The 14,404-nt window shown below is 34.8% G+C and overlaps 1 protein-coding gene across 1 annotated transcript; it reads left to right on the forward strand.

Moving 5' to 3' along the window:
• Positions 1-289: 289 nt before the first annotated feature.
• Positions 290-10,430, forward strand: LOC306888171 (uncharacterized protein). The gene is made up of 12 exons (XM_079446335.1): positions 290-339; positions 438-482; positions 2,402-2,429; positions 2,603-2,700; positions 2,839-2,973; positions 3,125-3,298; positions 3,475-3,520; positions 6,927-6,946; positions 7,165-7,253; positions 8,551-8,771; positions 9,385-9,746; positions 9,869-10,430. The coding sequence occupies exons 1-12, from the start codon at positions 315-317 to the stop codon at positions 10,144-10,146; spliced, it is 1,521 nt and encodes a 506-aa protein (XP_079302461.1). The 5' UTR covers positions 290-314; the 3' UTR covers positions 10,147-10,430.
• Positions 10,431-14,404: the final 3,974 nt, after the last annotated feature.

Genomic DNA, 14,404 nt, shown 5'->3' on the forward strand with positions numbered 1-14,404 from the left:
AATGCCAAATGGATGCATGCCAGTAAACAACTTGCAGTATAACAGTAAAAACATTCCATAAATCATTACGAAGTGTAGTTGACTAATCAACCCTACATGCAATGATGCTGATAAAGCGAAACATCAGCCAATAAAAAAATATGAATTCTTTTATCATGTCCATACTTGTTACTTCCTTCATGTGCTTTTGGTCATTAAAGTCTGTGGTCCTTCCTTACTATGATTCAGCCTGAGAGGTGGAGCAAAAGGTTTATTTTGGGGTGCATAAATTGTCATGTTTGGGATATTCAATCTTTACTGAACAAGGATACACAATGGAGATCTACACATCAACTGCATGTATGACAGCACATTTTTAAAGTTTTGGGTTACCTCTATTGTAATTTATTTATTTATTTTGTAAGTAGTTTGTATGTAATGTATTTTTTTTATTGCAGGTGTAGTAACAATCTTGTACATTTTTGCAACATCCTCTGCAAAGGGTAAGGAAACAAAAATTATACATTTATTATACGTTTATTTACTGTACATTTAGTGTCAGCTAATGTTGTCATTTAAAATAGTGGCCATTGAAACATCTTATCAGTGGTGTTATTCCAATTTTCAAAATAAAATCGTTGTTAACTAATTCATATGGAGGTACAACTCAGTAGACAAACAAACTGTGTTAATGCGCGCGGATTTTTAAAAAATATATATTATTATTATTATTTATTTATTTATTTATTGGAGGCGGAGACCGGCTCTTTATGAACCATGCACTGTATATTTCAGTTTTTGAGAGGGAAGAAGTAGCTGCAGGTGGAGCGTGCTCAGAGTATCCCAAACAGTTAAAAAGGGTTGCGTTATTTGAAACCTTGGCAATTACAGAAAGCCACTGAACAAGGAACTAACAGAGCAGAACTTTTACACACTCATCCAGATTGGCTGTACTGTATGTTACATTGTGTCGGGCGTGAGCGACGCGACTATAATGACTGATACAGTGGAAGCGGCGCGGAACTACACGACAAATCCCCGACAGTAAATTGAATCCACTTTCTCTTTCATGTACTCCAACCGCCTGCGCTACTTCTGACACGAAGAACAAATTGATTTGCAGTGGTCGTTTGGTCGCGTCCGGTGTAGAGACGGTGGTAGTTCAGGGACTTTTGGGTTCCATGTTATGAATTCCGTTGTTTTACTTTCTGTTTTATTGAATGTGATGCTGGGCAGAGTCTCTCATCGGAGGACTGCATATTGCATTCATTTCTAACAAATGCAGTGCAGAACAGTTTAATAACAAATCTGCCTTAACCCCAATAAAAAGTACAAAAAAGCAGAAACATGAGTGGAAAATAGTCTTCATAACGCGTGGCGAGGTCTTTTTCGTGCTTTGGCCATTTTTGTAGTGATAGTGGCCGAGGTTGGTGGTAGGCATAAGCTTAGCAAGTGGTGTTTAATAGAATTTAGATCTTTTTTCAGAAACATAAGGAGTGTAATAGTATCAGTGCCATCCAATGACATTCTGTGTATTAACAAACATTTATAAAGGAAGAAAATACATTGCATTTTTGTATAACAGGCACAAGAGCATATGAATGAAAATTCACATTACCATGGTTTTAGGTTAAAGGTATAGTTCACCTAAAATTGACAATCCTCTCATCATTTACTCACCATCAAATCATTACACTGCATGATGTACTTCTGTGGAAAACAAAAGAATATAACTTGAAGAACTGTTCAAACTGTTTATCCATTCAATAAAACTAATAAAATAATTTTTGGACCCCACTGACTTCCATTGTATGGATGGATTAAAAAAAAAAAAAAAAAAAAAAAAAACTTAGCCTAATGTTACATTTTTCAAAATATCTTCTAATGTGTTCCACAGAAGACAAAAAGTAATGCATGTGTTGAACAACATGAGGGTTAGTGAATTAAAAGTCAACATGATTATCATTAAAAGTCATTAAAAGACCCTTAAAAGTCAACGTGAAATGTATTTAACAACCCCTTTTTCATCCCCCTTTCTTACAATAAATATTGGGGGAGGTTTGTTCTTTTGTGTCAGAAATTGTGAAAAGTAGGTGTTACATACTAGAATTGGGCCGGATATGGAAGGGGAGGGTTTAAAACTATAAATCATGTGCCCCTTCTCATCCCTTTCTTCCAAGCCATTATGATGATGTGAGCAAAAGAAAGCATTTTCATCAGATCAAGGGCAGATACATTTACTAAAAAATACTTTGCACTGATTAACCATTCACATAGACCAGAAACTTCTATTAGGTCAGTGTCATATTCATGTTGACTTTAATCTTTATAGCATTTAGAGTTGTCTTAACTACAGGAGACTAGTTATCACTTTTAGAACCACTAGTTACCACTCATTTTTCATAATCTCTTTGTTCCTCAGAAATTCACCATGGTGAAAGAGGGAGCCAGTGAGTGACCTTACACAGAGCCTTAACTCTGAGCCTCTAAACAGAGTTGCATAAGAGATTTTTTTCAATCATTATTACATATGTTTTATCATAGATCACTTAAATGTAAATTAACAGAATGTTCTGGTAAGAGTAAAATAGGAGTGATCTTTTTTATGAATTTTTTATGTCAGCAGCAACGCAGGTTTCAATGGACAGATGGAAGGCAGCCGTCATCTGCACTGGTGTGGGAATGTGTCTTACAATATCTCAGGAAGTTGCTGCTGTAATGGTAGGAGAGATTCCTGCAACCACATACATGCATTTTGTGGTTGCTGAGTCACTTAAAGTAGAGGATGTGATTCACAATACGTTTATGACATATACAGAGATTGGACACTGTTTTAGATTGTATTTTAATATGTTGCAGGAAATATAACTCTTGGATTAAGCCAGCTGGTGGCTGACTGCTGTGGTTCTGTAGCTTACAATCCACTTAATGAGATTTGCTGTAATGGCATGATTCTGACTCGAAGCAGCACTTACGCGAAATGCTGTGGCAAAGGTAGCTGATCAACTTTATACACCTTGATGGCATTGTCCAGATTTGACACATTTTTGCATGCTTAAGAAATTTTGATGAGATTGGTTGATCTTCTTACAGTTAGTTCAAGGATGATGTTTTATAATGAGTTTTCTCTTAAACTCATTTACAGACATGTACTTGACAATGACTCATTTGTGTTGTGGTAAAAACAAACTATTTCAACGGAAGGAAAATCATTCTTGTTGTGGCAAGGAAACATATGACATGACAACCCACTGCTGCTGTATTAACACTACACTAGCAGTAAAGCCTAAAAATGAAACTTGCTGTTCAGAAGCAACAGGTGTGTGTATACAGCTCTTACAGTGATTATTAGATAAATAATTAAAGAAATATGGTGTAAGTGGCTAAACAGTAGAACAAAGACATAATGTACTGTAATCTTTCATGTGTTTTTAGTCAAAGTAATAGATATGTCATTTGTTTTAGTATATCATAATCTGAATCTTATTCTCACAGATTCTGATAAAACAACTGAACGCCAGCGAGTGCCTCCTCCCACCCGGTGAGTCACACATACAGACAAAAATACTTCTGGACAACATAAGTATATACGGTATATATGTTATATACAGTGGCATGCACAGACCTCCAGAGGGGCAGGGGACAGGCGACCTGCGACCTTACGAGGGCACGATCGCGGTCGGGGGATATAGGCCTACATATACAGGTCCTTCTCAAAAAATTTGCATATTGTGATAAAGTTCATTATTTTCTGTAATGTACTGATAAACATTAGACTTTCATATATTTTAGATTCATTACACACAACTGAAGTAGTTCAAGCCTTTTATTGTTTTAATATTGATGATTTTGGCATACAGCTTATGAAAACCCAAAATTCCTATCTCAAAAAATTAGCATATTTCATCCGACCAATAAAAGAAAAGTGTTTTTAATACAAAAAAAGTCAACCTTCAAATAATTATGTTCAGTTATGCACTCAATACTTGGTCGGGAATCCTTTTGCAGAAATGACTGCTTCAATGCGGCGTGGCATGGAGGCAATCAGCCTGTGGCACTGCTGAGGTGTTATGGAGGCCCAGGATGCTTCGATAGCGGTAAACCATTTACCAGTGGTTTTGGCACTGCGAGCAGGTGCCAGGTCGTGCTGAAAAATGAAATCTTCATCTCCATAAAGCTTTTCAGCAGATGGAAGCATGAAGTGCTCCAAAATCTCCTGATAGCTAGCTGCATTGACCCTGCCCTTGATAAAACACAGTGGACCAACACCAGCAGCTGACATGGCACCCCAGACCATCACTGACTGTGGGTACTTGACACTGGACTTCAGGCATTTTGGCATTTCCCTCTCCCCAGTCTTCCTCCAGACTCTGGCACCTTGATTTCCGAATGACATGCAAAATTTGCTTTCATCCGAAAAAAGTACTTTGGACCACTGAGCAACAGTCCAGTGCTGCTTCTCTGTAGCCCAGGTCAGGCGCTTCTGCCGCTGTTTCTGGTTCAAAAGTGGCTTGACCTGGGGAATGCGGCACCTGTAGCCCATTTCCTGCACACGCCTGTACACGGTGGCTCTGGATGTTTCTACTCCAGACTCAGTCCACTGCTTCCGCAGGTCCCCGAAGGTCTGGAATCGGTCCTTCTCCACAATCTTCCTCAGGGTCCGGTCACCTCTTCTCGTTGTGCTGCGTTTTCTGCCACACTTTTTCCTTCCCACAGACTTCCCACTGAGGTGCCTTGATACAGCACTCTGGGAACAGCCTATTCGTTCAGGAATTTCTTTCTGTGTCTTACCCTCTTGCTTGAGGGTGTCAATGATGGCCTTCTGGACAGCAGTCAGGTCGGCAGTCTTACCCATATTGCGGTTTTGAGTAATGAACCAGGCTGGGAGTTTTTAAAAGCCTCAGGAATCTTTTGCAGGTGTTTAGAGTTAATTAGTTGATTCAGATGATTAGGTTAATAGCTCGTTTAGAGAACCTTTTCATGATATGCTAATTTTTTGAGATAGGAATTTTGGGTTTTCATGAGCTGTATGCCAAAATCATCAATATTAAAACAATAAAAGGCTTGAACTACTTCAGTTGTGTGTAATGAATCTAAAATATATGAAAGTCTAATGTTTATCAGTACATTACAGAAAATAATTAACTTTATCACAATATGCAATTTTTTTGAGAAGGACTTGTATATATACAGGGTGGGCCATTTATATGGATACACCGTAATAACATGGGAATGGTTGGTGATATTAAAGTCCTGTTTGTGGCACATTAGTATATGTGAGGGGGCAAACTCCTCAAGATGGGTGGTGACCATGGTGGCCATTTAGAAGTCGGCCATCTTGGATACAACTTTTGTTTTTTCAATAGGAAGAGGGCCATGTTACACATCAAACTCATTGGTAATGTCACAAGAAAAACAATGGTGTGCTTGGTTTCAACGTAACTTTATTCGTTCATGAGTAATTTACAAGTTTCTGACCACTTATAAAATGTGTTCAATGTGCTGCCCATTGTGTTGGATTGTCAATGCAACCCTCGTAAATGAACTTTATCACAATATGCTAATTTTTTGAGAAGGACCTGTATATATATACAGTGCCCTCCAAAAGTATTGGAACAGTAAGGCTAATTCCTTTATTTTTACTGTAGACTGTAAACAGTCTACAGTAAAACTTTAATCTATGTTAATTCTATCTGCTCCAATACTTTTGGTAACATGAAAAATGTGTGGGTTCAAACTAAAGGTGCTATCTTCTAAGTTGTGTATCAGATCCAGATAAAAATGCCTGTAAATAAAAGCTGAAATGTTAATCTCTCATCTCACATTCGCATTCATATATATATGTGTGTGTGTATATGTATATGTATATATATATATATATATATATATATATATATATATATATATGTGTGTGTATATATATATATATATATATGTGTATATATATATATATATATATATATATATATATATATATATATATATATATATATATATATATATATGTGTATATATATATATGTGTATATATATATATGTGTGTATATATATATATATATATATATATATATATATATATATATATATATGTGTGTGTGTGTATATATATATATATATATATATATATATATGTATATATATATATATGTGTGTATATATATGTATGTATATATATATGCACATACATACATATTAGTGCTGTCAATCGATTAAAAAAATCTACTTGTTAATTAATTAACTGTTAACTAATGAATTGTTTTTTAAAAATACTTTTACATTGCAATAATTTCGCATTCAATCTTCAAATTAATGTAAAAACAACATAAATACAGTATATTGTTCATCTTTTTTTATGACTGAAGGCCAGTATCACTGATACCAATAGTGATGTCTCTAGGAAATAGTTTTTTCCACTAATATTTAACCATTGACTAGCCATTCAACATTACAAGAGCTATTAATATTAACATTTATTAGACTAATGAAAATTAAATTACTTCTAATTTAAGTGAACTTAAAACAATCTTCACATAAACCCATTATAATAAATGTCATATTTAGTTACCTGTGCCCCTCAGCAAGTAGGAAATATACAGAAATTGAATAAAGTAATCAAACACTAAATTCTAAATTAAATATAGATGAATCTTTAAAGCTTCAAAAGTTATTTATTTCCTCTTTTTTTCTTTTAATCTTTGATTAATAGACATCACTGCAGCTGGTTATTAGGTTTTTAGGCTGCTGTTTCTTTAAGAGCTGCCATTGCTGAATGTGACATGAATCTGACGCACATCTCTCTTTACCATCTTGTTGTTTGAAAACTTTATAATGGTGGTGGAGGGGTGGTTCATTCAGATCATTGCAGGGTGGCCTTCAGAACATCACAACCCCCTCTTTGTGTGATTTTTTTTGTTTGTTTGGTTTTATGTGTGGCCGGAAATCTCAAGCACTCAACCCATATTATCAGGTAAAGCATTTGCCATCCTCATTGTATACAATGTGTACATATCTGATTGGACAGTGATCTAGTTAGTTCCTAGATATCCTTTGATAGTCTCTTTAGTTCATGCCTAACCTAACATTTTTCAGATGTCCATCTTAAATAATTAATGTCTTCATTGGTAATTATGGTCATTGTATGGTTATTGTAGTAAAAATCTCACACGCTTACTCATTCTGCTCTAGACTTGAAGTGTGGATCAGAAACCTACCATCCCCATGAACAAATTTGTTGCTCAGGGAATCTGTATAAGAAGGCATCAGCACTTACTAAGGTATTGCTTTTTGACCTGAAGCTTAGTTTTGCAGAAATAGAAATTCAAATAAATTGGACATTTCTCTAAACACTATTATTTTCAGTAATATGTGCTTATTAAAGGGGTGGTTGATTGTGATTTAACTTTTTAACTTTAGATAGTGTGTAATGTTGCTGTTTGAGAATAAACAATATCCGCAAAGTTACGACGCTGAAAGTTCAATGCAAACAGAGATATTGTCTTTTAACAGTATGGCAGTTTAATGCCTACAAAAACGGCTCGTAGGGACTTCAACGAGCTACTTCCCGGGTTCGTGACATCACAAACCCAGAAATTTACATAATCCCCACCCCCCGGGAACATGTAACAAAGGGGGCCAGCCATGTGCTGCTTTAGAGAAGAGGAAGAGTTGTTGCCATGCCGTCTAAACTAGGGGAGCACGAAAAAATCTTTTCATATATGTTCTGTCTTCTAACGATTCTAATGGATTCACAAATTTCAAAATCAATGTTCTAAAGCAGCGGTTCTTAATCCTGTTCCTCACACCTCCCTGCTCTGCTTTGCATCTCTCTCTCTCTCTCTCATATCGTTTCCACATAGCTACGAGAAGCGTTAAACATGGATGCCACGTTGTTGCCGTGGTAGTGAGCAATACTTGCTAAAAATTATACAATTATTTTACAAAAATGCTACAACGCAATCATGTATTCTGCTGTTCTACAGCTTTAATCAGGATAAGACCATATATTAGAAGCTAATATAAGCAATAGCATTTACAAATAACAGCGTATTTAGAAGTATGAGACAACAACAAACAAAGAAACATACCATTCTGAAACGTCCTGTAAGAGCTGTGCTTGCACAGGTTCTACACGATCCTCTTCACTAATATTCTCTGGGTCTTAATTGGGCTCAAATTGATAAGCAATATTTACAACACCATTGTTTACAATACAACCAGAGCACATTCTGAGTACAATACACTGGGTCAGCTAACCAATCTGAGCCCATTGCGTATTTCCGATGGAGGCTCTTCATAAAACCAGGAAATCTTCAGATCGTTCATCGGCGAAGGGACAGAGCGGTGTAGAAATTATGTGAAAAATGCGGTTTTTGAAAACAAAACATTAACACATGCTAGACTGCACCCCATAAACACAATAAAGCCTAGAGAAAAAACAGTCAACCGCCCCTTTAAGCATTTGGAGAAATGACAGTATACGTATTCAAAAACTATACAGACTGTACATTATTCAAATACGTATACATTATGCATACATTATTGCACAGTACTATGTATATCTGTTTCTTTCAGTGCTGTGGCGTAGATGCATACTCTCTGTCAGATGACAATGTGCTGTGCTGTAATGGAATCCTTCATCTCAATGTGCCTGAGCAGTCAGAATGTATTGGAGGTGTTAGATATACTCCAGGAAACACTACTTGCCAAATGTCGACCCGTCCTCGTCTTGGCGAGCACTGCTGTGGAGGACAAACCTTCAATCCTCGTACGCATATTTGCTGTAATGGACACAGGTAGGCCCACAGATTACAAAGATTTGATTTAAAAGTCCACTTAGTACTTTTTTGCTCATGTTTTAAATAATTTAATTATATTTTGATTCATTTTGCAATCATCCAAACCTTGACCCTTGATTTTAACAACACATCCACCAAACAGGGGCAACCTGCCTTTAGTAGAATAACATTTCTTGCAAGTATGGATAATTTTTTGTAGGAACAACTTTTTATAGTTTCTTTCTCTGCATGTTCCTGCTGAAATGGGTCTTAGGTCAGGAAACAGATAGCAGTACCTGTGTGAATCTCTGATAATCTAGAAGCTTTGGGCAAAACAATTAAAAAATTGCAGCTAGTTATTGTTTGGCCTGTAGTCTGATTTCATTCTACCCACGCTGTCTTGACAAACAAGGCTTTGTCTTTTAACTGGAAATTCAAGTCTAACTGAAGTCTAACATGCTGAGACAGCAAAAGAATATGCACTACATTTCTCAAAGAAGACATATTCATATAGCACAGCTCTAGAACAGTCTCTCAGTCATCCAGGCCACCCGATAAACCCTCAATAATTTTAAAACCACTTGAATGACTTTTCTTTCAAACTTTTGTTGTTGTTGTTTGTTCTATTTAGCCACGACAAGAAGAATGGCAATTTCTGTTGTGGTTCAAAAGTCTATGACCACCACAACCAGTTCTTGAGATGCTGCTCAGGTCACCTCTACAACCTAACCCATATACGTGGAAAAGCAGAGTGCTGTGGAAACCTATTGCTGCAATATAATAACAATCAAACTTGCTGTTCCTCCTCAACCAATTCCATAATGTATGACACCAAACCAAACCACCGTTGCTGTGGGCATTACTACTACAACACATCCCTGAGGAGCTGCTGTGCTGAACATCTGAAACCAACACCAAAGCCTAACAGCTCTCCTGCAGAATACAGACTTAAACCACTAACAGACCTGATCCCTGAAATGTGCAATAAAACAGGTGATGTTCTTGAACATCTGTATTTTTTTTTGTTTTGTTTTTTTTTATTTAAAAAAAATTAAATACTAAACATTTTTTGGAAGTAGACTAAATGATCTCTTCTTGTGTGTGTGTGTTTCTAGTGTTCTTTGGCAAAGTGGAGAGTGTGGCACTTGAAAATGATCAGCGTCATGTTGTGTTGAAAGTTGTGTGGCAAGTCAATATGAAATCTGAAAATTTCATCAAAGACCCTTGGCTTTATGTGTCCCTGGATCATTGCAGCTCTCCTGCCACAGACAACGGCATGACCTACCTTTGGGAGGAAAACCACAATGGAAAGTACAAGCTTCTCTCTCACCCTATTGACCTAACCTCTGAGATTTACATGTTATATTCTATATGTTACCAAAAGAAGGGATAGAAATATGGACTGAGGTCTATTTCCCATCATTTCAAAGCATGCAGGCTGTCATAAGATTTCTGATAATTTTTATCCATCATTAATGATAAATGACAATAGAGACAAGTCTCTGTTACTATACACATCATTACGGCATCACATGTTGTGCATCTGTGCTTTTTGACATCATTGGATATTTTATTTTATCTCAATAATGGGTTGATCCGGTTTGGAATGATGCATGACTCTATATATTCAGTGAGGTCATTTTAAGCTTTGTTAATGTGAAAACTAGAAATAGAATCAAAAAAGAAAAACATTCTTCTTTTTTAATATCGAGTTCTCTTAAAGAGTTATTTTTTTTATCTAAATTGCTGGGCAGTGTTAATTTTATATATTGTAAGTTGCACTGCATGACTTAAAAATATTTTTTTTTATAATAATACTGTATTTTAGTAGTATCAGGTCTATTCTGTTCAATTTTTTACAATTTTACGGGTTCAGGGGCCTTCATGTGTTAAACTCAAAGGTGCTAAACTCAATTAATGGCTTTTATCCTAATCCTTGAGAAGACAGAGGTTAGTTCATATATATATACATATATATATATATATATATATGCATATTTGCACTAACATGCATTCTAAATTTACAAGTGAATTTAGGGACAATCAAAAATCACTGTGTTAAGATGAAATTTAATCTGTCTATCTAAGCTATCTGTCTATCTAATAAATGTAGTGACTTCAAACTTCTCCAAACTCCTATATACTGTTCCATTTCCATGCTATATACAACTGTGAATACACCTTTCATGTTAAATGTTGTGTGACGAAAATTTACTCATTCAAGCTCTGTTATATGGAAACATATGTGTAGCAAAATAAAATATTACAGTTTTCTCTGTATTTTTGATCAAATAAATGCAGGCTTGATGAGCATAAGACACTTTCATAATGCTGCATTATCAAAAATGGTAATATAATAAAGTCCTTTCACGTCACCATTTCGGCAGCCTACACTTCACATAATAGGCCTGTAGGTGGCACTTGGGCTTCATTAACTATGAGAGTTTCATGAAACGGTGTAAGATATTATACATAAATATAAGTGAATTCAGTAGCCTACTGATTACCTTTTTTCTTTTTTTTTGTGCAGTGCTTTTATAGTCATTCAGCATCTATTTTTTCAGCGATGTAATTTGATTTATAAAATGAGACAAACTGCAGATCCAGATCACTGCACAAATAAGCTCGTCTGTCCCACGTCATTTTCTACCGATTTATTACATAATTACATTACATTTATTACATAATTACATTACATAATAAAAATGTAATGAAATGATTGACAGCTAGGGGGCGTGTTCAGCTCGAAATGAAATTTTCAAATCCACAATGACTTAAACTATATTCATCGCGGGTAATTTAATGAAAATGCACTTAAAACATCATATATGTAAGTGTAAATGCATTTAAGAAAAAAATAAAAAGACATTTAAATCACCATTTTGCTACCCTTTTGGCTCAGAATGCATTTTGGAACTCTCATTGAATTTTGCTACAATTATCACGCGGTCTCACAATGAAAATGCAATCCCAAGTGTCCTACCTCTAAATCTAAGTGCATTTAGGAAAAACAGCATTTAAATGATCATTTTGCTACAGTTTTTGCTTGGACATGTTAAACATATCTAATCAATTTGGCTAATACATTTTAATTTTGCAACTTATAAAGCTTTAAAATGTGTTTTTAATATGCATATTAAAACTACTGTAGAAAATGGCAAACTTAAATTATATAATTGAATTTTCATTTTGCACTAAATGTTGCACATATGTATGGGAAAATATCAATTTAAATACAGAAATACATTGCCATTTTACATATTGAATTGCCATTTTGCAAATTACATTGCAGATTGAATTTTGCTACACATATGCTTTCATAGTATTATGGTACTGCAGATATGGAATTTAATTTGAAGTTTAATATATATATTGTATGTATCTGTTTTTAAATAAAAATGTTATGAAACACAAGACTACAGTATGCATATTTTATCAGGACCTTAAAATAAAGTCAGAAATTACAGTCAGAATATTTTAATATCACTCACAATGTTTAGTGAATGAAAGGGAAAGGTTTAGTAAATGCAAGGAACCTCTGTTATGGAGTAAAGGTAGTAAATATACCTTGTAGATGTTGTTCAGTTGCAGATTGTTTTCAAAAAGAGATGTCTTAAAAATATAATTTTGTAGTCCTAAGGTTACAGTACTCACAGAACCCTCTGGCCCTCTTCGGTCATTTTTGACCGAAAAATTTTATATTTTGAAATTTTAAAAATCTTAGCTTCATCAGAATGAGATGACACTTGGTGACTTCTGTCACATTAGCAATTTGAACACACAAAAAAATCATGGACATGATTCGGATATGTTAAAGGGGCAAAAAAAAAAAATTGTCACACTTGACTTTTTCGCGGTCAAAAATAACCGACATAGGAAATGAATGGGAAATACGAAAAAATTTGAAAAGTCTGTGAATCTTTTGGTGGTACAAACTACAAATCAGTCACTGGTCAGACAAAAAGTGTGCAGCAATCAAGGGGTGACTGTCTGGAATATCAGGAGTGCAAAATAGACACCCACACATGCGCGCACACACACACAGAGAAATTAGCTGGTAAGACAATTTTAGGGTTGGTGACTGCAGAGCTGGTCCCTGCGCGGCTCGTGCCTCAACGGCTGGTCCCTCCGTGGCTTGTGCCTCACCTCATCTAATCGTTTAGAATGTCTAGATATATATCTAAATGCAAAACCTAAAAAAATTCAGAAAATTATGTCTAATAAACAACAGGAATCTAAAAGCCTCTGTATATATCTATATAGGGTGCTAATACAAGAAGGTTACGCAACATTACAATTGCGTACAACATTACAACATTACATAAGATTTTATTTTTTAATGCCTTCAGAAGGCCCAATTCTCACTTCAAAAAAATGGATTTTAAATGCCTTCACTATTTTAATGTGAAATATTGCATTTATTAAAAAATTGTAAAAAAATTAAGAAATTAAAAAATACATATGAATTCCAATGGAGAAAATAGCTCATTAAAATTTTATAAATATTGCATAGTATCATAAAATTCCCTCAAAATCATAAATAATAATACAAAAATATTATTGAACAAAAATATATTACATTGATTTTCCTGAAAAAAAAAAAAAAGTTACATTTCAAGGCTTCGGTCACTTTTGACCGCGAAGAAGGCAAGTGTGACTCTTAAACGAAGAGGGCCAGAGGGTTAAGGCCCTAAATACCAACCTGATGAACAGTCTGTACTTAGCTGGTTTATAAAAATAACATGTATTATACTTTTACTTAGTATGGTCATTATTAATAACATTTACAGTTGATTGGAAATGTATACACTAAACATATGTCAGTTAATATGTTCTAGTGGTATGTTGGTAAATCTAACAAATGTACTGTCAGAAAAATGTGTGACATTGTCGAGACCAAGACCAATGTGTGTTGAGACCCATACAAGACCAAGACCAAGGCAGGGTGAGACCAAGTCAAGACCAAGACCAGACCAGCACTGCTCAAATTCATCTAAAATATCCACAAAATCTAATATTTAATAAAAATAAACAAATAAATAAATACCATTAGAATAATAAGACACTAGATGGAGTTGTTTTAAATCAAATGAAATCACTAACAACAGAATTCATCTTTGCACTGGCACAGAAGCTGCTTCTGAATTGGTACAGATCTCATACAAAAAATTTTTTTGCAACAATATCTTGAATTTTGTGGGTATCTGTATTAATTTTGGTGACATTTTTGACCCAATTACCCATTCATTTTTGACCCAGCATAACAGTACTGGGGTGCCTCAACAAACTTTCAAGGAGGCTTCAGGATAACTTAAGATTATTTAAAATAATACAAAACAAACATTCAAATAAACTAAAACAACTAAAAAAACAAGATATTTCCTGGTATTTGGTTAATTTTATGATGAATACATCTTTCTAGTTCATATCTAAAACATTCTGGGTTAGTGAAGGAGGCCTTCAAATAATTTTGTGGACAATAAGGGGGGCTTGAAGTAAAAAAAAAAAAATCCACTGGTATAAATCAAATTATTTATTATTGTTATTTAGTTAGTTATTGATTGCATTTAAAGCAGGAAGTTTTGTATCCAGTTATATGATGGTTCTAAATAAATCAGACAATGTACTGGCAAGTTAGTGATATCCCCACA

The sequence above is a fragment of the Barbus barbus genome (assembly GCF_936440315.1).
Source record: "Barbus barbus genome assembly, chromosome: 22".
NCBI lineage: Eukaryota > Metazoa > Chordata > Actinopteri > Cypriniformes > Cyprinidae > Barbus > Barbus barbus.

Bases quoted from the DNA above. Each gene is read 5' to 3' on its own strand.
- LOC306888171 (XM_079446335.1), top strand. From the start codon at position 315: ATGGAGATCTACACATCAACTGCAT. The intron at 483-2,401 runs GTAAGGAAACAA...TTTGTTCCTCAG, and splicing joins TGCAACATCCTCTGCAAAGG to AAATTCACCATGGTGAAAGA. The intron at 2,701-2,838 runs GTAGGAGAGATT...AATATGTTGCAG, and splicing joins AGGAAGTTGCTGCTGTAATG to GAAATATAACTCTTGGATTA.